The sequence below is a fragment of the Dermochelys coriacea genome, chromosome 16 (assembly GCF_009764565.3).
Source record: "Dermochelys coriacea isolate rDerCor1 chromosome 16, rDerCor1.pri.v4, whole genome shotgun sequence".
NCBI classification, from domain to species: domain Eukaryota; kingdom Metazoa; phylum Chordata; order Testudines; family Dermochelyidae; genus Dermochelys; species Dermochelys coriacea.
The window spans coordinates 22,340,384-22,367,631 of record NC_050083.1 but is presented as its reverse complement, the minus strand read 5'-3'; the positions used below and the strand labels follow the sequence as shown (position 1 = coordinate 22,367,631).

The following is a 27,248-nucleotide window of genomic DNA, read 5'->3' as shown; positions in this document are numbered from 1 at the left end:
TCAGTATATTCAAATATTTTGTTGAATCAAAATCTAGGATTTTAAGTTTAATATAACAATATGCATCTGTTTGGAATTTCAAAGTTATTTAAAAGAGCAAAAGTTTGATAAAGTGTTGACCAGCACAAATACTAGAAACTGAAGATTGAATAAAGCTAATAGGTCAGATCAATGCAAGACAGTTTCCTATCAACGTCCCTTTGCAAGTACAGATCCCTGTTGCAGCTTCCTAGACCTGCTCAGATTTTGTCACCTGTTGAGAATTCCTGACATTGCTCTTCAAATTCTCAGACCAAGACAATGAAAATTTTAACAAAGTGTCTGGTCTAAATTGATTCTTTAGATATTTAGTCAGTTAAATTAGCAAACAGATTAATAAAGTGCCCCAGGCTGAGGCACCAAGTTAAATCTGGTTGCAAGCACACAACTGATTATAATTTAAATGCTTTAATTCAATTTCAAAACTCAAGAGGTTTAATATTTAATTAAATACTGATTACATGGCCAAATTAACAGACACCTTGAATACACATCTACAGAAATGTTTCTATTTGCCACTATCATTAAACAAACAATAATGCAGATGTGGACCACAACTTAATTTACATTTAAGTAATACTTTACTCTCAACAAATAAAGACTCTTAAGTGCCCTAGGAGAAGGGGGAGAAGGGGAGAAAGGAGGGGGAAGCAAGTATTTCCTTATAGCAAAAGAATTCAAAATCAAACTGGGAATTTGTCAAGTCAAAAGAAACAAGCTACGTTCAATAAGAGAGGTGGCCTCAAATCATACAGATGAGGAAATAAGAGTAGAGATGGGAAAAAAATCACCAATGAGTCAAGTACTGGTATAAGCTACCTCCCATACGCTTAGCTGACAAAGATTTGCTCATCAAGGGAAACATAACAGATTAATTGAGAACAGAAGTGCTAGATCTATCTAGGGTCTTATATAAACCCCCCTTTACCCTAATAATCATAGTAACTGAACACTTCACAATCATTAATTACCCCCCTTTTACTGGGGGCAAAGAAAGGTCACACGGTGCCAGGAAATTAATGTAGATTTCTTGAGCCCCTTTTCAGTGTCTTAACTACAAGTCTATCTTTCCAAGTCACACAAAAGTTGCTACCAGAGGGGTTTCACAGTTCAAAATTTTTGCAGAGTAAGCATGTAGACACTAAAACACACAAAGGCAAAGCGCAAATTAACAAAGAAGGATGTTCAGAACTGCATGGGAAACGATGACATTTAGGGAATGGAGTACAGATGGGGAGGCTCTGGGGTGGAATAGGGAACTAGCTTGCTATTTGGGATTTGACTGTGGCTGGATTTTGTTCACAAGTGAGCTGACTGGGGTCTGCACACTACATGCATGGAGGACACCCAGAGCTTCTGGATGGGCATCTTTGTAATGTCATAAATCCAAAATGAAAAGAGTAGATGTCATCTTACAAGAATTAGTATATGGTATACAAGACAAATTCTACAACAGAAAGAACTTTCCTGTCATTCACCCCACTCCAAATGAACTATTTCATGGCACTGATGTAACTGCATATTTTATATCCATTCTAGCATAATATCTTTCCAGTAATTACTTAATTATAAACAGGTTTCAGAGTAGCAGCCGTGTTAGTCTGTATTTTCATATGCATCCAATGAAGTGAGCTGTAGCTCACGAAAGCTTATGCTCTAATTAATTTGTTAGTCTCTAAGGTGCCACAAGTACTCCTTTTCTTTTTAATTATAAACATATTTTATTTTGCTAGCTGGTCATGTCCTTTAGTTTCTTTCTTTAAATCCTTTCTGCATACATGTGTATAAACAATAGGTTTTAAATTTAGACAGCTTTCATCTCACAAAATTATGCGGACATAATTTCAGCACCATCCTGCATTTGCTCATCTGCTGATATGGAGGTCTCTCCAAAATGATCACAGTGAAGTGCTAGCACAGACCAGGTACACAGAGCACAAACACGGAGGCACCATAATTTATGCATCTGTGGTGTTACTAAGGCTCATGCTTAAAAAGGGGATTACGTGAGAATTATTATTTGTACCTATGCAGACTAAGCTAAGGGAAACTGGATCTCATGCAATAGGAGAATAGTCTATAACAGTCAGGAAACACTCCCTCTCTACACTTAAAAGTTTGTGGCTGATACCAAACTGGGAGGCGTTGCAAGTGCTTTGGAGGATAGGATTAAAATTCAAAATGATCTGGACAAACTGGAGAAATGGTCTGAAGAAAAGATGATGAAATTTAATAAGGACAAATGCAAAGTACTCCACTTAGGAAGGAACAATCAGTTGCACACATACAAAATGGGAAATGACTGCCTAGGCAGGAGTACTGTGGAAAGGGATCTGGAGGTCACACTGGATCACAAGCCAAATATGAATCAACAGTGTAACACTGTTACAAAAAAAGCAAACATAATTCTGGGATGTATTAGTAGGAGTGTTGTAAGCAGGACACAAGAAGTAATTCTTCTGCTCTACTCCGCACTGATTAGGCCTCAACAGCAGTACTGTGTCCAGTTCTGGGCACCACATTTCAGGAAGGATGTGGATAACTTGGAGAAAGTCTAGAGAAGAGCAACAAAAATGATAAAAGGTCTAGAAAAACATGACCTATGAGGGAAGATTGAAAAAAATTGGGTTTGTTTAGTCTGGAGAAGAAACAGCCGAGGGACATAGTAACAGTTTTCAAGTATATAAAAAGTTGTTACAAGAAGGAGGGAGAAAAGTTATTCTCCTTAACCTCTGAAGATAGGACAAGAAACAATGGGCTTAAATTGCAGCAATAACAGTTTAGGTTGGACATTAGGAAAACCTTCCTAATTGTCAGGATGGTTCAGCACTGGAATAAATTGCTCAGAGAGGTTGTGGAATCTCCATCAATGGAGATTTTTAAGACCAAGTTAGACAAAAACCTGTCAGTGATGGTCTAGATAATACTTAGTCCTGCCATGAGTGCAGGGGACTGGACTAGATGACCTCTCAAGATCCCTTCCAGTTGTATGATTCTATGTACAGCACTGCACAACTGGTTAGGCGCACTACACGGGATTTTCACTTTCCTCTAAAGGACAAAGTATTGTTCTTGTTGGAGTCAACCTATGACACTTGATGGCACAGCGATCTGATCAGCTATAACTAAGGCTGAGGAGCTATAATCTGTGCTCAGTCAAACCTCATGTAAATCACCTAACATTGACACAAAGAACTGGAGAATCTCTGAAATGAATACCAGATTGTAGCACGCTTGGCTTCTCTGAGGTCATTTATGAGCAATACTAGCGCCTGGAACCTAAAACCAGCCATGTGATGGTTGTTCCCTAGAGACCTACTGGATTTCTGGAGACACACTGTTCATTGATGTGTATGGAAAAGTAGTGCAGTGTACAGGTTAGGAGCCACAGGCATACCAAGCAAGTGGGAACAGGCACTAATTCTATGCTGAAAACACAAAGGTAGAGTTTCTGTTCTTCTCCTAGTATGCAGATGGCTCTGACTCTAAACAGCAGTTTACTGGGGAAAGGGTTTGCAGAAGATCTTAGTTTCACAAAGTTGCCTAAGAAGGGAAGATTCCTACTTATCTCCCTGTTTCTAATATTAGAAATAGTGATGGCCTTTACAATCTCTTGTACTTCAGTAGAAGTGGGGTTCATAATTTTTCATATGGCACAGGGTATAGCAATATACATCAAGTCGTTGTGATTTTTTTTTTAATTGAAATCAGGTTGAGGTTTTGTAAAACTAATTTGAAAATGTGTTACTGCCTCTTTAGATCAAAATTTATATTTAACTAAATTATAAGTGCTGTTTTTATTTAAAAAGCCACTACTGTAGTGTAGTTTACTGAATTTTGCAAAACTGTTTAGTGTGAAAAATAAAATATTGAAAATTAAGACTCTGAACCTGCAAACCTCACCTGGTATGTAACTTTACTTGCATAAACAGCCCGATTGATTTCAATGGATCTATGCACATGCATAAGTGTTTTCAGCATCAGGATCTAAAAGTTTTTATTAAACTTCTTGGTGACAAAGTCTTTGTAATTCCAAAACAAAATGGCCTTGGGGTTTACAATAATTAATTCAGACTTTCAATACATTAAACAAAACTATTAACTTTTAGAGACATGGGCCAAAGTGTTCAAAAACGAAAGCTTAAAGCTAATCGCATAAACCCAAACAAACAGTCTCCTGAGGGCTGGATTCTCAAAAGCACTTTAGTCACTTCGGAGCACCAGTCCCAGTGACTTCAACCTGCAAACTCTGATGGTGGAGTACTGCTGAAGCACTTCAGCTTTTCTCGACTTGTGGAAGTTCAATGTATCAGATAGTGTGGCTGTCTGCAAATACAGCAAGGGATATTTGCTTATCAGTGTTGGGTATTGAGTTGGTGGTGTTCTCACAGGAAGGATGTTAATTGGGGCCCTGTGTTTGTCATTTTCCGAGTAGATGAGCATCTTACCTGTGAAACTTTCTACTATTTTTTTTTAAATGACAATGCCATGGTTAGGGTCTGGGAGTTGGGAGACCCAGGTTCAATTCTTTGCTCCTCCAGCTTGGCATTACGTAGGTCATTTATTTTCTCTGGGTCTGAAGTCTCCATCTGTAAAATGGATTATTTCCCTATCTCACAAAGGTGGTGTGAGGATATTAAAGATTGTGAGGTGCTCAGATACTATAGTAATGGAAGCCAAGTACCTACGGAAGGTATAAGTCTGAAATTCTACTAAACAATTAGGACCCTAAAGTACAAAACATGCACTAGTAAATTAAGACTATAAAATGGGGAGTGAAGAAATATCAACATGTAAATGCAAAATTTGATAGCACAAAGCTATCATCCTCTTTTTACCTCCCCTAGAAAGGAACTCTCCATTATAAACAAAATTGTCACTGGATTTGAATTAGAAGATTAACAATTTGCACATTTTCTCCCTTCAAAACTATTTTAAAATAGCAATACACTACAACCTCAACCTCCAATAATTTAAGTCTTTTCTTTTTCAGTATGAGAATACTGGATGAGCTACATAAATTATGTCACTTTCTGAAAAGCTATGCATGTGAAAATGCTTCCCCATGGGACTCAAAAATGCCAAGTGAATTCCATCCAGTAATTAAACAAGTTATAAACCCTCACCCGGCTGGATCTGAAAATGAGTCAGATAACCTATAAAAAATAGAATTTATAGCCCCAGATACAAATTTGAAATTAAAGTGAATTCATTTAACCACTTAAACTCATGGAAGTTTCATAGAAGACTTAATATTTTTATGAAAATACAAATAACGTTTACATCTATGCTCTCTTCATCACATTTGTTCGTGCAATGGTCCTGGTCAGTATTTACTAATTTGTAAAGTATTATGGGAACTCAAACAAGTATAGCCAAGCACAAGGACTAACTTTCAAATGTAGCGATGAAAACCATCTGACTATGAAGTCTGCCGTGTAACAGTTCCTAGCATCAATAGAGCTGACAGTCCCTGAAAACAAGCACTGTGCTTCATGTCAACTACATACCAAAGGTTAAGTGAACTTCTGACAAAACAAGGTAATAGAGTGTAAAATTATTTCTTCCTCACTTGGTCTCAAGCACACTGGGACCGATTCATCTCTGATGTAACTTCACTAAAGTCTAGTTATGTGTGATATGAATGTGGTGCAGCAGCTTTTAAACTAAATACAAATCTACCATTGTGTCAAATGAAAGGAGTATATGAAAGATATTTAAAAACAAAAATTTTAAATACTAGATGCAATTGAGACAAGACCAGCCTAATGCTAACCATGCAGCCGGAGACTGCTTCACCTTTCAGAAGCATATGTGAAAGATATTGCATATGAAACTAAGATGCATCTAAAATTTGTTCTGATTTTTAATTCCCTAGAAGTCCAGGTTCCGCTTCCTGTGTCTCATCAAAAGCAACTTAACTGACAAAGATTTTGAGATAAAATGAAACTGATGGTGTATTTGAATATGGTAATTCATAGGGAGCAAAAGCCTAGTTTTTAATAACCTCTTTGTAAGTGAATCTCACAGCTGTAAGACACAGCTGCGCTACCTTCCTTCTAGCCATCAGAATAATGTTGTTCAGCTGTTCCCAAGTTAAGTTTTAAAAATATCCACAGCTGTAAACTGTTGTATTTTGAATACAGCTCTGGGCCAGCTGGGTATAGCTGGCATCTGCTCCAATATAAGCTAAATACTAATGTCAGCATTTAGGCTCCCCACTTTTGCTAAATTCACGTATTTCCAAATATATTGTACACTAAGTCACATTCAACTGCTTCTTCCTGGTGCACAAACTGAAAGATGCAGCAATATTTGCCCTCAGACCTCCACTTACGCCTAAAACCTTACTGTGATGGATTTTAGGAACCAGTGGGCAAATCTGATATAAATCATCTTGATGTTAAATGCTATTTTAATGCTTAGATTATATCTGCTCAAACACTTTGAACTTTAACTACAGCTTAGAACCATAGAAAAACAGGGGTGTTTTGCATGAAAGGGTATTTCAATAATACTGAGCATAAATGCTAAATATGACTGACTTCAAGCTTTAAATCTCTCCTTAAAAACCACCTATGCTATAATGCTTACAAAACACTTGAGAACGATGAGCCAGCTGGTGCAACCCTTGCTTATTACATCTTTCATAACTGTCTCACTGTTACCCTCAGCTCCCCACTGCTGTCAGTCATATCCACCTGTTGTCTTTAGCCTTAAATTTAGATATAATGCTCTTTAGAGGTAGGGACGGTCTCTGTTTTATATTTGCACAGTGCCAAGCAAAAGGGGCCCTGGTCTCTAGGTGCGCCACAATGCAAATAATTATTAATAAAGTGGCCATGAAGGCATCTGGATAACAACAGCCTTTGTTCTTACATTTTGGAGGATCTACAGAAGGAAGTTATCTTTATAAGTTTTTATCATGGATGACATACTATGGTAGAAAACCAAGATCTGATTTAAATATATTTTATAACACAAACTGTGATTTTTCCCTTGAGCTGGAGAGACTTCTCCAGGTCTTAGGATTCCTACAGTCCCTCTGTGCACTGAGAGCACACACTGACTGCAACTCCTACACATGTGGAGAGCTCAGAGAATTCCCCAGAACCCATTCCTATTGCACACAGAGATTGGGTGCATGCTGAAAACAATGAGCTGTAGACAGGTTGTGGTATGTATTATATTGGGAGGGGGGGGAAATCCCTGTATTGAGGACACTGAGATGGAAAAATATAATCCATTACTGTTAAGAATTTATACTTTGCAGACACTTTAGCTACTAAAATAGCACACCATGCATCAATAAAGAGTTAATGGCATTTTTAAAGAGAATTAATTAAGTTGAGGGCCACAGTGCATTCCTGATGACATTACAGAACACAAAAAACCTCCATTCTAAATCAGCCCTAAAAAGTTGTAGTCACTGAAACTTTGTTTTTCAGATAGTGTACTTTGATCAGTTTAGGACAGATGCTTGCCAAAAGGAATTAGCTCCTGCTATATTCAAACCTTCTTTAAGCTTCATGGGATTAAAGATAAATGCCTGATTTAGCTGTGTGTTCAGTTATCTATAACTCAAATGCTGTAGTTAAATTTAAAACATAGTTTCCTTAGCTGATTAGACAACAAATTTTCTCTTTTCCCCCTTAAGTTCCAGTATGTGAAATAACAGAACAATTCAGATAAAAACGTGTCCGTTTTTTTAGTTGTTCTTGAGTAATTTCCAAACAGAAGTGGCTTTTCTCTAGTGTTTTGAGAATAATTTTCACAATTAGGCATCATCTTCAAACCATTGCCACAATTCTGATGTCATAAAACAGCAACTATTTTTTCTTAGCTTATAAAAAATGTTTTATTAAACCGCTAAATTTGGTCTGATCCAAGTTGTTCTTGTTACTACACAAACAAAAAGTAAAATGCCAATACTGTACTCCAATCACATACAAGTATTCTACTGGTAAAATGGGGCACAGAGACCAGATCAGTTTTCACAACTGTCTCACTGTTTTGATCACATTCCTGCATTCATGGCTCATTACAAGTTTAAGTTAATGTTAAAGTATTCACATTATTCACTATATTCTAGAGCTCTGTCTACTAGAGCTGAAAGACAAACCATTTGGCCCCTTATATTGCGGTGTAAGAACACACAGAGTCAATATGCTTTGGCATACACAAAAAAATCCCTGTAATATACCATTATACTATAACACTTCCACTTGAGAGAAATCATTTCTATGTGATGCATAAATCTTGAAACAGCCTCGTAAAGCTGCAAGAAAAAAATTAAACCATTTTTGCTGAAGCTCACACACCCACTACATTCAGTCATGCCGGAAAAAGTGTCAGGATACAGCTTTATTCTTAAAATGAACATGGAGGTCACACGCCACATACCCTAACACCACGATGAAATTTTAAAGTGAAAACAATAATACCCGCTCCTGATTTTTTGTCAGCAGCATTTCTCAGAAACCCTTTTGCTAACCTGGACATCTTAAAACAGTATAACTTATTTTGCAATTTACATGACTGCCTGCATTTCCCAGTCACTGCGATCTGCTCCTTAGACATGGAATCCATTGGAAGGTCTTTTGCTCCTAGAGGTTGAGGAGTCCTTAGCTACCCTCTGTCTTGCACAGGAGGTACAAATAACCCCCGACAGGTGCTTGAGCCCCTTCTGAAAAACACTGTTGGAGAGACTGTAAATGACACAGTTGCAGAAACTGTTGCTAATGGCAAGCCAAGTGGTCAAAAAGGATGCAGTGTGGTTTCTATAGACAGCAGAGCTCTCCAGCAAAAAATAGATGATGTAGGGCAACCAGAGGATGTAGAAAACACTGGTGATGCGGAAGAGAACCATGGCATAGCGCTTATCAGGGCAATGCTGTGCCTCCCCAGCCTCCCCATCCTGGGAGCTGAAGCGCACTCGCCTTTCATTGATTTCCTTGGTGTGCTGCTGGCAGATGCGGAAGATATTGAAGTATGTGAAGCAGACGATGAAAGCAGCAGGAGCGTAGAGCATCATCACGATGAAGAGAGTGAAATAGCGATCAGTGTACCAGGAGTTGGCGCACCACTGAAACACATCCCCATGATATCCAGGCTTTCCCCAGTGAAAGAAGGCAGGTAAGAAGACTACACAGGAGTACAGCCAAATGATCAGGATGCAGATGCGGAGTCTCCAAGGGGTGACCAGAATATTGTAGGTCAGTGGTTTGGTGATGGCAATGTATCTATCAACGCTAATGCAAGCCAGAGAGGCCATGGAGACGCTCTTGAGCACAGATACCACATAACCAAAGACCTGGCAGACCAAGGACTCTCTCAAAACAATTGGATAGTGGAGTAAGGACAAAGAAGGCACCAGACAGCTCACACCCACCAGCAGGTCAGCATATGCCATCGTCTGGATGAAGTAGCTGGTGGTGTGGTGGTTCAGTAAAGGTGCACAGTGAAAGACAAATATCACTATAATATTGCCTGAAATGATCAGCACAGTGAGAAACACTATTATAATCACTTCCAGGAGGCAAAAATTGACAGTCTCCAAGTAGCTAATGGCCAGGAGGCAGAATGGCTGCCCGCTCTGGTTGCCAATCAAGGTGGAGTTCATCTTGAGCACTGCAGTGATCCCTTCACTTCATGCTCCCCGCCTGCTGCCGGCAGCCACTCCAGGCAGCTGTTGTCATTGTGCCTGGCTATGTGTGTAGCAATGTGTAGCTGGGTCCCCAGAGCTGCTCCAGATGCTGCTGCTGAGCATTGTCTGCAGCACAATTCCCCTTTAAATCCAGCTCAATCGACAGCCTCCTTCCTGCTGCTGCTGCCCTGGGTCCCAGCAGCAGCCATGCCAGCAAGTTCACACACAGGCAACAGAGCTGGTTAACACTAATACTCCAGCTGGCTAAACATCTGGGCAGAGGATGCGGCGCGGGGGGAAGAGGGAGAAGCTTCGGCAGGAGTCAGAACTCGAGCTGACAGAAGAAAAGGGGAAAGTGTTTTGCAGCATCTCTCCGGCCACTGGGCTTCCTGCCAGGCAGCCCATGCCACCAACTCCATCACTCTTTCATTCCCCACCCCTGAGTGCAGCCTGCCTCTCTCACAGTGCAGCCCCTCCTCTATACAGCCTTATTCCCCCTTCCACACCCCACCACCCATGGTCTGTGGACACCCCTTCTCACAGAGCTGGGCTCTCAGCAGCAGGAGGGGAGGTTTAGATGCATTTCATGGGCTTCCCAAGCAATTCCGCCTGCAGGTCCCTGGGGGCAGGGGATATTGGGGGGAGAGGGGGTGTTTGCAGCCCTCCTCCTGGCTCCATTTTGCAGGAAGCTTTGTTGATTATTTCACTTTATCTGCACTGATCCAGCGGTCCGGGTGCTTGGCTCGCCCCCAGCTCCCCTGACACAGCAGGGGAGCGTCTGACCCAGCCCCAGCTAACACCCCCCCCCCACTCACCTGCCCCTGTGCCTGGCGCAATGGGAAACAAAAGCCCGGGCGCATCCTCAGCCCCGAGAGCCTGCGAAGCCGGCGTGTGCTTCAGCCCCAACTGCTGCAGAACTGCGAGGGGGAGGGGAAAGCCGGAGGGGGAGGAAGGGGGGGGAGCGGGAGATGGGGAGGGGAGGAAGGTGGGCGGAGAAGGGAAGGGAAGGCAGAGCGCAGGGGCAGCTGCAGCACCATGGCCGGAGCTCCGGGGACGAGGTGGATCCAGCTCTGAGCCTGCAATGGGGGCGCGCCCCCTCCCTGCTAGCCTACCCCCATTCCAGCAGCCGCCCGGAGGACCTGCCCTCTCCAGATGTTCAGCAGCAGCTGCTCCTTATTTGGGGGAGGAGCCCCCGAGTCAGACAACACTTGCACGAGCTGCGGTGAAACACGTGGCCAGCAATCTGGCTGTGTGATGAACCGCTCTGAGCTCCCCCAGCATCTCAGCCGCCTTCCCGGGGCGAAATGCAACACGCCAGGTCCCAGCAAACAGTAACCGAACCCTGCGAAGGCAAGGAATGTAAAGGGCAGCAGCACAACAGGTTCTGAGGAGGATGCTGGAAGTGGATGGCAGTTCACCGTGCCTGTGCCAGGTTTCTCACTTCCTCTCCTTGGGAGCCCTATTCTAACACAAGCATCATGACGCCACATTACCACACACAGACCGGCTCAAAGCACTGACGTTGACGTTCTCTTCCAAAAAGGTTAGAGGATCAGTACAGAAATGAGAAAAGTAAGAGGCTTCCCTATAGCTGAATGCTGGGGTGTACTTAGTTCCGTTTAGTTTAAAGATACAAAACACTTGGTTAGAGAGATTCCAGTACAAGGCCCTTCTGACAACTCAACTGGTATTAAAATCAGATGGAAAGCAGATCAGGGTCTGAAAACACTAAACTCCCCCCTATACTCTTACAGTTTGTTTGCACACGAAACTTAATCTGGAATAATGTAGGGTGCATATTTAAAACAGATTAACTATTCCTGATTAACTCTCTGTATTGATGCCTTTACACTGGAACAGGAGTGGCTTATTCTGAATTAGTTCTCCATGTGGTCAGTGTGATAAACACTGGTTTTTAGCAACCCTACCCCCTGAAAGCCTCAGAAATGCAGATTGGTATTAAAAACATTAATTTGAAACCTATTTCACCGTTTGCACATGACAAGAAGTGCTTCTCCTCCTATGAACACCATGAACTCCTTGTAAAACAGATTTCAGAGTAGCAGCCGTGTTAGTCTGTATCCACAAAAAGAAAAGGAGGACTTGTGGCACCTTAGAGACTAACGAATGCTCAAATAAATTTGTTAGTCTCTAAGGTGCCACAGGTCCTCCTTTTCTTTTTGTAAAACAGATTGACTCCCTTATACTGTTACACGCAGCTTACTGTCCATATCCAGTATATGATCTTGCTCAGCAAGCATAAATACACATTCACATGCTAAAGGCTTGACTACATGGGAAAGTTACAGCAGTATAAATTAGGGTGTGAATTTAAAGCACTACCGTTATACTAGTATAACTGCCCATATTCTGGTATAAGAGAGAGCCTTTTTCCAGGTTAGTTTATGTCCCTTTGGAAGTGGTTTAAGCTAAACTGAAGAAAAACAAAAACATTCTTATCTGTGAATAAGAGAGAGTGTCCACATGAGGGAGTTACACCAGTATAACTAGAGTGGTTTAATTATACTGGGACAGCCGGAAATATCTCCCACATAGACAAGCCCTAAAATGTCATACCAGAACTCCAGCACATCACTGGGTATGGGATTTAGGAATGAAAACAAAAGTGTTTTTCCCCAGGGCAGACTCTAGATTTTTGCCACCCCAAGCAGAATGCCGCCAAAGCAAAAAAGGCTGGAGTGCCGCTCCTTGAAAAGTGCCACCCCAAGCACGTGCTTGATTTGCTGGTGCCCAGAGCCGGCCCTGCTTTTCCCCTTTTCCTCACTCAGCCACACTGAATGCATCCGATGAAGTGAGCTGTAGCTCACGAAAGCTTATGCTCAAATAAATTTATTAGTCTCTACGGTGCCACAAGTACTCCTTTTCTTTTTGCGAATACAGACTAACACGGCTGCCACTCTGTAAACTGAATACTTACATATTCTAAATCCAACAGCACAATTCATATCTTGAGATATCAGGCTCCTGTTCCAGAACAACAACTTGTGACATGAGATTTGCCAGCTACCAAAGAACAGTCTTTAAACTGATATAGTTAAGCCAATGTAAAAGGCTTTTTGGCTATTTTTATTTGATATAAGAATGACTTATTTCAATTTAAAAAAAGAAAAGGAGTACTTGTGGCACTTTAGAGACTAAAATTTATTTGAGCATAAGCTTTCGTGAGCTACAGCTCACTTCATTGGATGCATTTGGTGGAAAATACAGAGGGGAGATTTATATACACGTACAGAGAACATGAAACAATGGGTTTTATCATACACACTATAAGGAGAGTGATCACTTAAGATGAGCCATCACCAGCAGCGGGGCGGGGGGGGGGGGGGGGGGGAGGAAAACCTTTCATGGTGACAAGCAAGGTAGGCTATTTTCAGCAGTTAACAAGAACATCTGAGGAACACTGGGGGATGGAGTGGGGGGGAGAAATAACATGGGGAAATAGTTTTACTTTGTGTAATGATTCATCCATTCCCAGTCTCTATTCAAGCCTAAGTTAACTGTAGCCAGTTAACTTGTGTGGATCAGTCCACACAAGAGATCCACTTCCTGGACACTACGCTGCTAATAAGCGATGGTCACATAAACACCACCCTATACCGGAAACCTACTGACCGCTATTCCTACCTACATGCCTCCGGCTTTCATCCAGATCACACCACACGATCCATTGTCTACAGCCAAGCTCTACGATACAACCGCATTTGCTCCAACCCCTCAGACAGAGACAAACATCTACAAGATCTCTATCATGCATTCCTACAACTACAATACCCACCTGCTGAAGTGAAGAAACAGACTGACAGAGCCAGAAGAGTACCCAGAAGTCACCTACTACAGGACAAGCCCAACAAAGAAAATAACGGAACGCCACTAGCCATCACCTTCAGCCCCCAACTAAAACCTCTCCAACGCATCATCAAGGATCTACAACCTATCCTGAAGGACGACCCATCGCTCTCACAGATCTTGGGAGACAGGCCAGTCCTTGCTTACAGACAGCCCCCCCAATCTGAAGCAAATACTCACCAGCAACCACACACCACACAACAGAACCACTAACCCAGGAACCTATCCTTGCAACAAAGCCCGTTGCCAGCTCTGTCCACATATCTATTCAGGGGATACCATCATAGAGCCTAATCACATCAGCCACACTATCAGAGGCTCCTTCACCTGCGCATCTACCAATGTGATATATGCCTTCATGTGCCAGCAATGCCCCTCTGCCATGTACATTGGCCAAACTGGACAGTCTTTACGTAAAAGAATAAATGGACACAAATCAGACGTCAAGAATTATAACATTCAAAAACCAGTCAGAGAACACTTCAATCTCTTTGGTCACTCGATTACAGACCTAAAAGTGGCAATTCTTCAACAAAAACAGACTTCAACGAGAGACTGCTGAATTGGAATTAATTTGCAAACTGGATACAATTAACTTAGGCTTGAATAGAGACTGGGAGTGGATGAGTCATTACACGAAGTAAAACTATTTCCCCATATTATTTCTCCCCCCCCCCACTGTTCCTCATATGTTCTTGTTAACTGCTGAAAATAGCCTACCTTGCTTGTCACCATGAAAGGTTTTCCTCCTTCCCCCCCCGCCCTGCTGCTGGTGATGGCTCATCTTAAGTGATCACTCTCCTTACAGTTTTCAGAGTAGCAGCCGTGTTAGTCTGTATTCGCAAAAAGAAAAGGAGTACTTGTGGCACCTTAGAGACTAACAAATTTATTAGAGCATAAGCTTTCGTGAGCTACAGCTCACTTCATCGGATGCATTTGGTGGAAAAAGCAGAGGAGAGATTTATATACACACACACAGAGAACATGAAACAATGGGTTTATCATACACACTGTAAGGAGAGTGATCACTTAAGATGAGCCATCACCAGCAGCAGGGGGGGGAAGGAGGAAAACCTTTCATGGTGACAAGCAGGTAGGCTAATTCCAGCAGTTAACAAGAATATCAGAGGAACAGTGGGGGGTGGGGTGGGAGGGAGAAATACCATGGGGAAATAGTTTTACTTTGTGTAATGACTCATCCATTCCCAGTCTCTATTCAAGCCTAAGTTAATTGTATCCAGTTTGCAAATTAATTCCAATTCAGCAGTCTCTCGTTGGAGTCTGTTTTTGAAGCTTTTTTGTTGAAGTATAGCCACTCTTAGGTCTGTGATCGAGTGACCAGAGAGATTGAAGTGTTCTCCAACTGGTTTTTGAATGTTATAATTCTTGACGTCTGATTTGTGTCCATTCATTCTTTTACGTAGAGACTGTCCAGTTTGGCCAATGTACATGGCAGAGGGGCATTGCTGGCACATGATGGCATATATCACATTGGTAGATGCACAGGTGAACGAGCCTCTGATGGTGTGGCTGATGTGATTAGGCCCTATGATGGTATCCCCTGAATAGATATGTGGACAGAGTTGGCAACGGGCTTTGTTGCAAGGATAGGTTCCTGGGTTAGTGGTTCTGTTGTGTGGTGTGTGGTTGCTGGTGAGTATTTGCTTCAGATTGGGGGGCTGTCTGTAAGCAAGGACTGGTCTGTCTCCCAAGATCTGAGAGAGCGATGGCTCGTCCTTCAGGATAGGTTGTAGATCCTTGATGATGCGTTGGAGGGGTTTTAGTTGGGGGCTGAAGGTGATGGCTAGTGGCGTTCTGTTGTTTTCTTTGTTGGGCCTGTCCTGTAGTAGGTGACTTCTGGGTACTCTTCTGGCTCTGTCAATCTGTTTCTTCACTTCAGCAGGTGGGTACTGTAGTTGTAGGAATGCATGATAGAGATCTTGTAGGTGTTTGTCTCTGTCTGAGGGGTTGGAGCAAATGCGGTTATATCGTAGCGCTTGGCTGTAGACAATGGATCGAGTGGTATGATCTGGATGAAAGCTAGAGGCATGTAGGTAGGAATAGCGGTCAGTAGGTTTCCGATATAGGGTGGTGTTTATGTGACCATCGCTTATTAGCACCGTAGTGTCCAGGAAGTGGATCTCTTGTGTGGACTGGTCCAGGCTGAGGTTGATGGTGGGATGGAAATTGTTGAAATCATGGTGGAATTCCTCAAGAGCTTCTTTTCCATGGGTCCAGATGATGAAGATGTCATCAATGTAGCGCAAGTAGAGTAGGGGCATTAGGGAACGAGAGCTGAGGAAGCGTTGTTCTAAGTCAGCCATAAAAATGTTGGCATACTGTGGGGCCATGCGGGTACCCATCGCAGTGCCGCTGATTTGAAGGTATACATTGTCACCAAATGTGAAATAGTTATGGGTCAGGACAAAGTCACAAAGTTCTGCCACCAGGTTAGCCGTGACAGTATCGGGGATACTGTTCCTGACGGCTTGTAGTCCATCTTTGTGTGGAATGTTGGTGTAGAGGGCTTCTACATCCATAGTGGCTAGGATGGTGTTTTTAGGAAGATCACCAATGGACTGTAGTTTCCTCAGGAAATCGGTGGTGTCTCGAAGATAGCTGGGAGTGCTGGTAACGAAGGGCCTGAGGAGGGAGTCTACATAGCCAGACAATCCTGCTGTCAGGGTGCCAATGCCTGAGATGATGGGGCGTCCAGGATTTCCAGGTTTATGGATCTTGGGTAGCAGATAGAATACCCCAGGTCCTGGCTCCAGGGGTGTGTCTGTGCGGATTTGTTCTTGTGCTTTTTCAGGGAGTTTCTTGAGCAAATGCTGTAGTTTCTTTTGGTAACTCTCAGTGGGATCAGAGGGTAATGGCTTGTAGAAAGTGGTGTTGGAGAGCTGCCTAGTAGCCTCTTGTTCATACTCTGACCTATTCATGATGACGACAGCTAAAGCACAAGAACAAATCCGCACAGACACACCCCTGGAGCCAGGACCTGGGGTATTCTATCTGCTACCCAAGATCCATAAACCTGGAAATCCTGGACGCCCCATCATCTCAGGCATTGGCACCCTGACAGCAGGATTGTCTGGCTATGTAGACTCCCTCCTCAGGCCCTTCGTTACCAGCACTCCCAGCTATCTTCGAGACACCACCGATTTCCTGAGGAAACTACAGTCCATTGGTGATCTTCCTAAAAACACCATCCTAGCCACTATGGATGTAGAAGCCCTCTACACCAACATTCCACACAAAGATGGACTACAAGCCGTCAGGAACAGTATCCCCGATACTGTCACGGCTAACCTGGTGGCAGAACTTTGTGACTTTGTCCTGACCCATAACTATTTCACATTTGGTGACAATGTATACCTTCAAATCAGCGGCACTGCGATGGGTACCCGCATGGCCCCACAGTATGCCAACATTTTTATGGCTGACTTAGAACAACGCTTCCTCAGCTCTCGTTCCCTAATGCCCCTACTCTACTTGCGCTACATTGATGACATCTTCATCATCTGGACCCATGGAAAAGAAGCTCTTGAGGAATTCCACCATGATTTCAACAATTTCCATCCCACCATCAACCTCAGCCTGGACCAGTCCACACAAGAGATCCACTTCCTGGACACTACGGTGCTAATAAGCGATGGTCACATAAACACCACCCTATATCGGAAACCTACTGACCGCTATTCCTACCTACATGCCTCTAGCTTTCATCCAGATCATACCACTCGATCCATTGTCTACAGCCAAGCGCTACGATATAACCGCATTTGCTCCAACCCCTCAGACAGAGACAAACACCTACAAGATCTCTATCATGCATTCCTACAACTACAGTACCCACCTGCTGAAGTGAAGAAACAGATTGACAGAGCCAGAAGAGTACCCAGAAGTCACCTACTACAGGACAGGCCCAACAAAGAAAACAACAGAACGCCACTAGCCATCACCTTCAGCCCCCAACTAAAACCCCTCCAACGCATCATCAAGGATCTACAACCTATCCTGAAGGACGAGCCATCGCTCTCTCAGATCTTGGGAGACAGACCAGTCCTTGCTTACAGACAGCCCCCCAATCTGAAGCAAATACTCACCAGCAACCACACACCACACAACAGAACCACTAACCCAGGAACCTATCCTTGCAACAAAGCCCGTTGCCAACTCTGTCCACATATCTATTCAGGGGATACCATCATAGGGCCTAATCACATCAGCCACACCATCAGAGGCTCGTTCACCTGTGCATCTACCAATGTGATATATGCCATCATGTGCCAGCAATGCCCCTCTGCCATGTACATTGGCCAAACTGGACAGTCTCTACGTAAAAGAATGAATGGACACAAATCAGACGTCAAGAATTATAACATTCAAAAACCAGTTGGAGAACACTTCAATCTCTCTGGTCACTCGATCACAGACCTAAGAGTGGCTATACTTCAACAAAAAAGCTTCAAAAACAGACTCCAACGAGAGACTGCTGAATTGGAATTAATTTGCAAACTGGATACAATTAACTTAGGCTTGAATAGAGACTGGGAATGGATGAGTCATTACACAAAGTAAAACTATTTCCCCATGGTATTTCTCCCTCCCACCCCACCCCCCACTGTTCCTCTGATATTCTTGTTAACTGCTGGAATTAGCCTACCTGCTTGTCACCATGAAAGGTTTTCCTCCTTCCCCCCCCTGCTGCTGGTGATGGCTCATCTTAAGTGATCACTCTCCTTACAGTGTGTATGATAAACCCATTGTTTCATGTTCTCTGTGTGTGTGTATATAAATCTCTCCTCTGCTTTTTCCACCAAATGCATCCGATGAAGTGAGCTGTAGCTCACGAAAGCTTATGCTCTAATAAATTTGTTAGTCTCTAAGGTGCCACAAGTACTCCTTTTCTCCTTACAGTGTGTATGATAAACCCATTGTTTCATGTTCTCTGTATGTGTATATAAATCTCTCCTCTGTATTTTCCACCAAATGCATCCAATGAAGTGAGCTGTAGCTCACGAAAGCTCATGCTCAAATAAATTTGTTAGTCTCGAAGGTGCCACAAGTACTCCTTTTCTTTTTGCGAATACAGACTAACACGGCTGCTACTCTGAAACCTGTCATTATTTCAATTTAGTTATTCCTGCTCTTAATTGACTAAAGCTAACCCAAAATAAGGTATTCTTTACAAAAATAAGAGTGTCCAAACAGCCGTTTGAACTGGTTTAACTATATGGATTTAAATTCACTCAACTTAAATCAATGCACCTTTCTTGGAAAGACAAGTCCTAAAACAACAGAAACTAAAATGTTATGCCAAACTCAGGTGTATTTAATGAAATATGAATCGCAGCTGGAAAGCGTATAGCCCAAAGCAGTCATAGTGCAATGCTTACAATTTATAGTGACCTTGAAAAAAAAGCTGGTTAAAATTCCAAGACGGATGTTTGCCATAATTTAAAACCTTCTGGCTCAAGCTGCCATATAATCCCTGAAAAACACAAACTTGATTTTTTTTCTACTTTCTTCTAGGAAGATTGATTTAATATTATTATTGATTTGTACAATAACTGATGGAATTTCTACTCAAGTGGAGAAGAATACTAAAACTATGGCTAAGAAATGTTATAAACCTTCACATTAAAGTTAGGCACTCACACAAATGTAACACAAGTTACACAGAAATAAGGCTAATGTCAAATTACAATGGGGAACTGATCCCAGCAAATTGTTAAGTTCTTTTTTCTAAAGGAAAACAGTTTTAGTGGTATCAAAATAGCACCCGATTAATAAAATACACGATGCCTGACAACTGACAATATTAACAAATTTCAAAGATAAAGCCAATAAAATAAATACAAAACCTTTCAAGGATATTTTCAGCTCAGTTCAACACTCCTGCCCCCCCACTGTTTATGCATAATTGATATATATACTTCCCAAGACCCAACTTTCAGAAACATTGCTACACAATGATCAGAGAAACACTTGTGTGGTTCACTCTCATATGCCAGTGTTCACCTTGATTGAGAAAAGTACAATCATCAAAATATTTTCCTTAAAAAAATATAATTCTTTTCATTAACATGCATTTTAATTTACCACCAAAACACCAATGAATGCTCTTACTAGGTCAGTTTTAGTAAAAAAAACAAAAAACAAAAACAAAAACAAACAACCCAGCCTGAAGTCATAAAGGTTTTCAACCCTCTTCAAATAAGTTTGAGCTGGGATTTATTGTATAGCCAACCCACCCAGCTGAAAACAAGGCCTGTGGCAATGACACTCAAAGAACTTGACAGGATTTTAGCAGACTGCCACTTGGCAGATTTGATGTTTTCATCACACTAAAACCAACCGTTTCTTATCACTCAGGAACCTTGCTTCCAAAAAGTGAGCTAGAATTTTTGAGTGTTGAATATAATGAATTTCATACAGAGTGGAAAAATCCCCACTCACTTCGTAAATCAGTTTGAAAAATGCTATGGATCATCCCAGATGCATGGTGCTATATATATATATATGTATATGTATATGTACATGTATATGTATATGGCCACCTTTTGTCCAGACATTTGGATCTGTAATTCTACCTTCAGATAAATACCCAAACATGAAGTGCGGAGATGAGAATATTAGGAAAACAACCTCAAAACAGTATTTTTCATAGAAATTAACTTCTTTTTCTGAAGCAGAGAAGAATTCAGATACCAAAAGAGTCCAGTGGTGTTTGTAGATCCTGAGGGAATATTTACTACTGTGCCATTCAGTCCTAAGAAAAACAGCAATGCATCAAACTTTTAATATTTCAGATATTTAAAAACAAGTTAGGTTCTCTCAGGATTTCTAATACTAGGCCTCAATAACAACTGGTTAATAAAATTTCAGGACAGAGCAAATAGCTACAGCCAAAAACGTACAGATTTTTAATAGAAATACAAAAAACTTAACTCCAGCACAGAGAGAGACAGATTCCACTATAATAATGGAAGAGAATTCAATTCCACCCACCTTAATTTTCTAATTTGTATTCTATTTTTTCTGAGTTAATGAATTTAGAACAGAATTACTGCTCATGAATTTGACATTACACAAACTCTGTCAATGCACTTCAGTCCCATTCTACAGCATCCTCCACTCCCCCAGATCTCCCAATGCGTCCTAGTCCAAAACAGCAGCAACCCATGCTATCAGCGTCCTAAACCCCTCTTCATCAGAAACCATCAATCATCATCACGGTTTTGTGATGTGCACAAACTGGGATCAAACTGATATTCCAGCAGGATTTAAACTAGTTTTCCCACAGGTGAAAGGTCAATGCACTAATTGACTATAGCACCAACCTTCCATCAAGAATCAGAACCATTAAAAACTTTAATTAGAACCATATACTGAATTACACCTGCTCTCAAACAGCTGAATTAGATTAAATACCCTGAAATGAAAACTTCTGTTTTAAAATGTTGTCTTTCCTTTTCAGATCTAGGGTGTAAATTATTACAAGAAATGATTAATAAAAAACTCTAAATTTCTGTCCATCCAATAAAAGTAGTATATTCCTGTAGACAGTACCAATAAATGATTCACTTGCTAATTTTTTGAATTTTATAAACAGTATTTGTATAAATGTATATACCAGTATAATTGCAAGTGCCTATCTCATGCTGCTTGGAAGGGTTTTTAAGAAGCTATCCCTATAGCTAAGGCATATCTATTAGGAATAATATTCTCCATAAATCTTATTGTCCACCATAACCACAGTGAAACTGTGTAACACAGAAATAGAAAATCGGAGCACACAGTCACAAGTATGTAGATCACAGCCTCACAGGCCTCAATACCACTTCCATACTTATTACAATCAGATTTGCATATATGTATCTAAATTAATATTTACGTACTTAATTTTCAGGAATGCTGAGGATCCACAATTCATAACTAATTACATGAAAAACCACAATGAAGACCTATATACAGATGGAGGACAGTGAAACACCACGAGTGCAGAGGAACAGGGGTTCCAGCTCCAGCCATGCAGCAGTAATAGTGGACTGGGGGAGCATCAACCCACAGGCTATTATAACCTCGGCTAGGAGCACGAAGAGACACATGCTGCATGTGTGAATCAATGGACATGGCTACAAAAATCTTCTGGATCCAACACCTGGCACGCATGCACACCCCCACGATAGGAATACATATGGGGGCCATCACTCGAAGAAGATCCCACAATTCCAGATGAAGTCATTGAGTTGTGGTGTTAGGCGCTCTTGAAAATTAGACATATACACCTAGTTTAGATGCGTGTATGCAAATCTAATTGTCATGTATATAGAGAGGGAAATCAAATGAGGCCCATGCCACGTTTTGCTACTGTACGAGTCCGTCTTCCCACCTCAGAAGTACTTTTATATTATGAGACTAAACACATTTATTCAGTCAAATACTCTTACAAAAAACTTTTTCATCTAGCTTTTTAGTGAAATTATTATAACATTTGCACATGCTACTCTGAAATGGAATCCTTCCTGCACTGTCAGATGTCACTTAGGGCACAAAAAAGCCTTCACCATCCCTATCTACCGATGAGAGGTTGGTGGCCTCACTCAGCCACCACCCTGGAGGGGTGGACTTCTTTTCATGTGGTTCCTACCCTATGATCTGTTCAGCCTGGGTGGCCCTACCAGGAATTAAAGCTTCCACCAGCCTAACTCCCAGGATCATTGGAGCACACAAGCCTTCTCACCATGTCAAGATGTAGTCGCCAGGGAATGCACACGCTATTAAGTTTTACATTTGACAAAGCCCTTTATCGACAAAGTTATTGCTCTCATGGGGAGAAACACACGCCTTACAACAGTGGTGGGCAACCTGCGGCCCATCAGAGTAATATGCTGGCGGGCCACGAGAGAGTGTGTTTACATCAACTGTCCACAGGCATGGCCACCCGCAGCTCCCAGTGGCTGGGAACAGCGAACTGCAGCCACTGGGAGCTGCAGGCGGCCAGGCCTGCGGACAGTCAATGTAAACAAACTGTCTCACGGCCCACCAGTGGATTACCCTGATGAGCCATGTGCGGGCCGCAGGTTGCCCATCACTGCTTTACAGGGAAAAGAGAAAGTAACTAGAGAGAATCCTGCATTTAAAGATTTCTAAAAATAGTTGATGCTGATATATTTGTTTAAATTGGGAACTGCCTTAAGGAGTAATGAACGTAGGATTACTCTTGTAGAGCATGCAAGGGACACCTGTGCAGCTACTGGATTTTTCTGATGTGCCCCCAAGATATCCCTGTTGTGCCAAATATATTTTTTTGATAATGCAATTATCTGGTACACACTAATGCTATAAGCCACCTCCCCACACATAGTCCCACATAAACTAACCTCTCCCCTTCCTAATCCTCTACTTTCCCTTCAACATTATGAATGCTTGATTCTTAATCTTTTGTTTTATGAACCACTAAAACACAAGCCACAGCCTGAGACCTATTGACTGATGTTATATAGTAGTCCTTTAGAAAAGCTTGATTGGGAAGTGCTAATTGCGTGTTTTCAAGAAGTTTTATTAAAACAGTTCTTCCCCTTCACTGGCAAGGATGTTTGTAGGTTACTTTTTAGAAGTATCTCAGCTCACAGAGTGCTACAGCAACAGAAATAAATGTACATAAAAAATACAAAATTGTTCCACAGCCTGATATTAAGGTTAGCTGTGATCTCCTAAAACAGAAGGCTTCAAAAAGATGGGGGTCTGCATTAGGCAATTCTTAGCCATAAAAACAATGTAAAATCATCTCTCTTCTCGCTGAATGGGAAATGATGTGGGGTCCCATACTGCATAGTTTTGCAGCACAAAAGCTGCATTGATCAGAGATATTCCTATTCCACAACACTAGTGTTCAGGAATATCTGAGAACCTATGACCATGCAAAATGCATTCTTATGGAGGTTCAACAAGAAACATGCAACTCCCATTATTGTATCATTAATCTAAAAACCAGAAGCACTTTACCTGTAAAGTAGTGTAGCCCCCACTGAAATCAATTGGAATTTTGGGTACTCAGTGCCTCTGAAATTCACAGCTCTGTTAGAGGGGCATTTCTATGAAGTCTAAATAAAATAGGGTTCTCTGAAAAGTGTTTTAACCTGTCCACTGAAAGCAAGGATCATTTTTACTCCAGGAGAAAAAGCTAATCTTATATTATCTTAAAACAAATCAATGTCTTGATTTAACTAGTTCCTAAAGTCAGGATTAATTGTTTTCCAACTGTTCATTATTTACTGAATAGAATCAGTGTTCACAGCAGAGTATAAAAATAAAGGAACAATTCTAAAAGCAAGATAGTACAAAATAGGCAATTTTCTACTTGCTAGTTTCCTATGTGACATCTGATCATGACCTTGCTCCTTGTAGATTGGACTATACAGCCACAAGAGATGTCGAGACATCATCGGATACAAGAGACAGCCTTTAGTTTCCTATGCACTGAGCACTTGTTCTATTGGGACCAATGCATATGGCTTATAAAAAAGGCAAAATTTTGTATCCGCTTATCCATTGCTTAGAAATAACTGAAAGAGTACTTGCTCCCTGCCACTTGCTACCAGTTGCTATGGAAACTATTGCTTTTTTCCATTCAACCTAACTTTATTGCTGAAGGCATTTCACAGTTATTAAAATAACTTATGGAATGCTTAATGGGAAATCAACGCTATCTAGGACACTACAAATGTTATGTACCAATAGTTTCAGCTAGCCACTATATTTTATAAATTACTTTTTGTCACCCATACACAACTCCCAGGAAGAAAACAAACTTTCCAGTTTTGATTGTTTAGCACCCTAAGAAGTCACAGTCATCTTCTTCCCCAATTGAACTTATGAAATAATTTATCACAGGAACCTGGGCTAACGGAATGATCTCTTTAGATTGTTTTAAGTCCAGTATGATAGACAAAGTTTTGTTGGCATAACAATATCAGTCAGGGGTGTAAAAACTCCACAACCACTACCCAACAGAGCTATGCCATCAAAACCCCCAGCACAGATGCAGCTATGCTGACAGAAGAGTGCTTCTATTGGCGTAGCTAATGTCATGTGAGGCAGTGGTGTTACTATGCCGATAGAAAAACTTCTGTTGTCATAAATCAAGTCTACACTGTGGGCTTTGCTGGGATAGCTATACAAGCAAAGCATTTGTAGACAAAGCCTAAGAGTGGGAGACACAGTACAACCAAGCCCTAGACTTCTGTCCCTAACAGTTGAGCAAGCAGCGATAAGGCTGCGTTTGGAAAATTGTTTACAAAATGCTTTGCAAACAAAAGTTCACTCAAGGCAAGTCAATAGGAGTCTTTCTGGTTATATCCATGGGCTTTTGATTATGCACAAAAAATGTTACCTACAATAATCACCATTAAAGAATAATTTACTGCGTTGTCATCTCCAGCGATTTTATATCGAATCTTGCAAGAACGGTAGTTTTCTTAAAGGCCCAATTGCTGAAATTGTGGGAATAACTGAAAATCGCAGTATTCATGAAAAAAAACTTATATCTAATCATTGCACAGAAAAGTTTGAAAACAAGAATAAAAAGAATCTCCTGATTTTTAAGCCAATCTCATGATTTTTTAGTAAGTGACTCACTATTTTTTAAACCTTTGGGGCTGCCAATACTCTATTCACCAACAGCTTCCATAACACAGAATTTCTCTGTCCAAGGGTGACCCCCCAAAAGTGTTGAATAATGTTTCTTAAGGTACCCAATAGTGTCTTCTCCCTTAGATTTCAGAATGCAGCTGAGAGCAGACTAATTTCATGCAGGTGCCTCTGTCTTCCCCTCCAGGGGCTGGAGTCCTGTAGAGAAGTTACCAGCCATTGCTACCACTGCCAAAGTGATAGAGATTTCTCTTTATCCCAAAGACCAGGGCTACCACATTTGAAGCAAGAAGTCCCTCTTTTGAAGTTCCAGCAGAAACAGATGCTTCTCATAATTGTCTGGATCTTTTGATCTAGAGTTCCATTTCTGTCCCCAACAGTGATATGACCTTAATTCTTCTGGCTGGCTTTCTTCCATATACCCCCATGAGCGTAACAATCTGGGATTGCTAATAGCTTTGGAGATTCATGCAGATGGTGCGCAAATTCCCGACCAAAAGTAATTTGGAGAAGTGGGTAAAATCTAGACATTACTCACATAATGAAAGAACAGTATACAATGCTGGCCAATATTTACCAAAGGCAATAAACCAAAGGGTGTACACCTCAAGGCATGGTTTTCAAGTATCTCCAATGTCACAATGTAGATTCAAGGGAAAGGAAAAAAAAACAAGGTCTCCATTTGGAAAACAGTGGAAGACATTTTGATTTCACTGTTCAGCAGCCACATGGAATCAGGCACGTAGCGGCAACAAGCCAGGGGCTGCTCTTACAGAGATGTTTAACAAGTAGAAGAAAGCAAAACACAGCTTCTGAAACCATAAAGGGTCTGAAGCGCACTGGGAAGTAAACTTGAATATCAAAGACTATTGATGCAGCTCATGTCCACCACTCTGCTCACAAGAAACAATCCACTGAAAGAGGCCAAAGACTTCCAATGCAGCTGTCAACACAGATCCGTATTAACACAGGGCCTCGCTGCCATTTGGGGGTCACGAAAAGACTGATGGAAATCAAATGCTGTTACTGAAACAAAGAGGTCAACATCAAGACAGAAGAGGGGGCACAGACTTACTATGAATACTTAAACAGGCCTATTGCATTACCAGCTTTGCACTGGAGAGCTGGGGATTGCATTAACTCCTTTTGCAGCTCTGCTATAATGAGATTACTCACTCCTGGATACACCACCTTCAGAAAACTGCAGTGCCACCGATTTGGCATTTCCATTAGCAGCACTGCTAGCAATAGTCTTGCAAAAGCAGTACTTCTAGGAATGGCTTGTAAAACATGGCACAGCATTATCAGGAAGGTAAAACCATGGCAGTCAGAGTGCCAGGCCTCTCAGATGATTAGCAGACACTTGTGTATTGGGAAGTATGACTACTTGGGGAATCTAGCAGTGCAATTTATGAATTCTCTGTGAGATTATAAACTCGCTGTATGTATCTTTATCAAGCTGAAAACTCTATTTTGAAAGAGAAGGCACACGGCTGCACAGTGGTCCCTTTACCTCCAAGTTGGACTAAAATTCCAAAGGGTAAGATGCAGGGCTGACAACAGAAAGTTATTAAATTGGGATGATCCTCTATTAAAACACAGACATTCTAGGCAATAGGCTAGCTCCCACCCAGAAAAACTGGTTGTCAGGGGAGAAGTAATAGAACCTGATAGAGGTCTGTGATCACCTGAGGGGCCAGATCCTGAAGTCACCTGAGAGGGACTGGAAGGTTATAAAAGGGCAGGAGTTGACCTATTTAGGGTCTTTGGCCTTTTTCACCAGCTTGAGCACAGGGAAGCTGATACAGGAGTCTGAAGAGGCCAAGGAAACCCTGCCTACCTGAACAGAGAGGGCCTCCCAGGGACTCCAGGGAAGAGTGAACAAGAGGGAGGGGCACTGCAGCCAAAATATTTCTTATTTTCTAAATTATCTATATTCTCTCATGCTATTAAGTAAAGAGCAGTTGGTGTTTTAGAATCCTATGCAAAGTGAGACAGTGACGTGTTAGACCTATCCAGTTGCCCTGAAGAGTAAAGC

General features: G+C 41.6%; 2 protein-coding genes across 8 annotated transcripts in view; both read right to left on the bottom strand.

Annotated features, from left to right (window-relative positions):
- The window catches only part of RABGAP1 (RAB GTPase activating protein 1), a 133,947-nt gene that overhangs the window by 51,913 nt on the left and 54,786 nt on the right, over positions 1 to 27,248 (bottom strand). The window lies entirely within an intron of this gene.
- GPR21 (G protein-coupled receptor 21) lies at positions 2,712 to 10,837 on the bottom strand. Its single transcript, XM_043499107.1, has 2 exons — positions 10,501 to 10,837; positions 2,712 to 10,019 (listed from the first exon to the last, which is right to left on the bottom strand). The coding sequence occupies exon 2, from the start codon at positions 9,659 to 9,661 to the stop codon at positions 8,612 to 8,614; it is 1,050 nt and encodes a 349-aa protein (XP_043355042.1). The 5' UTR covers positions 9,662 to 10,019; positions 10,501 to 10,837; the 3' UTR covers positions 2,712 to 8,611.

What these genes read in the sequence shown, in the direction of transcription:
- GPR21 (XM_043499107.1), bottom strand. Translation starts at nt 9,661, where the DNA reads ATGAACTCCACCTTGATTGGCAACCAGAGCGGGCAGCCATTCTGCCTC.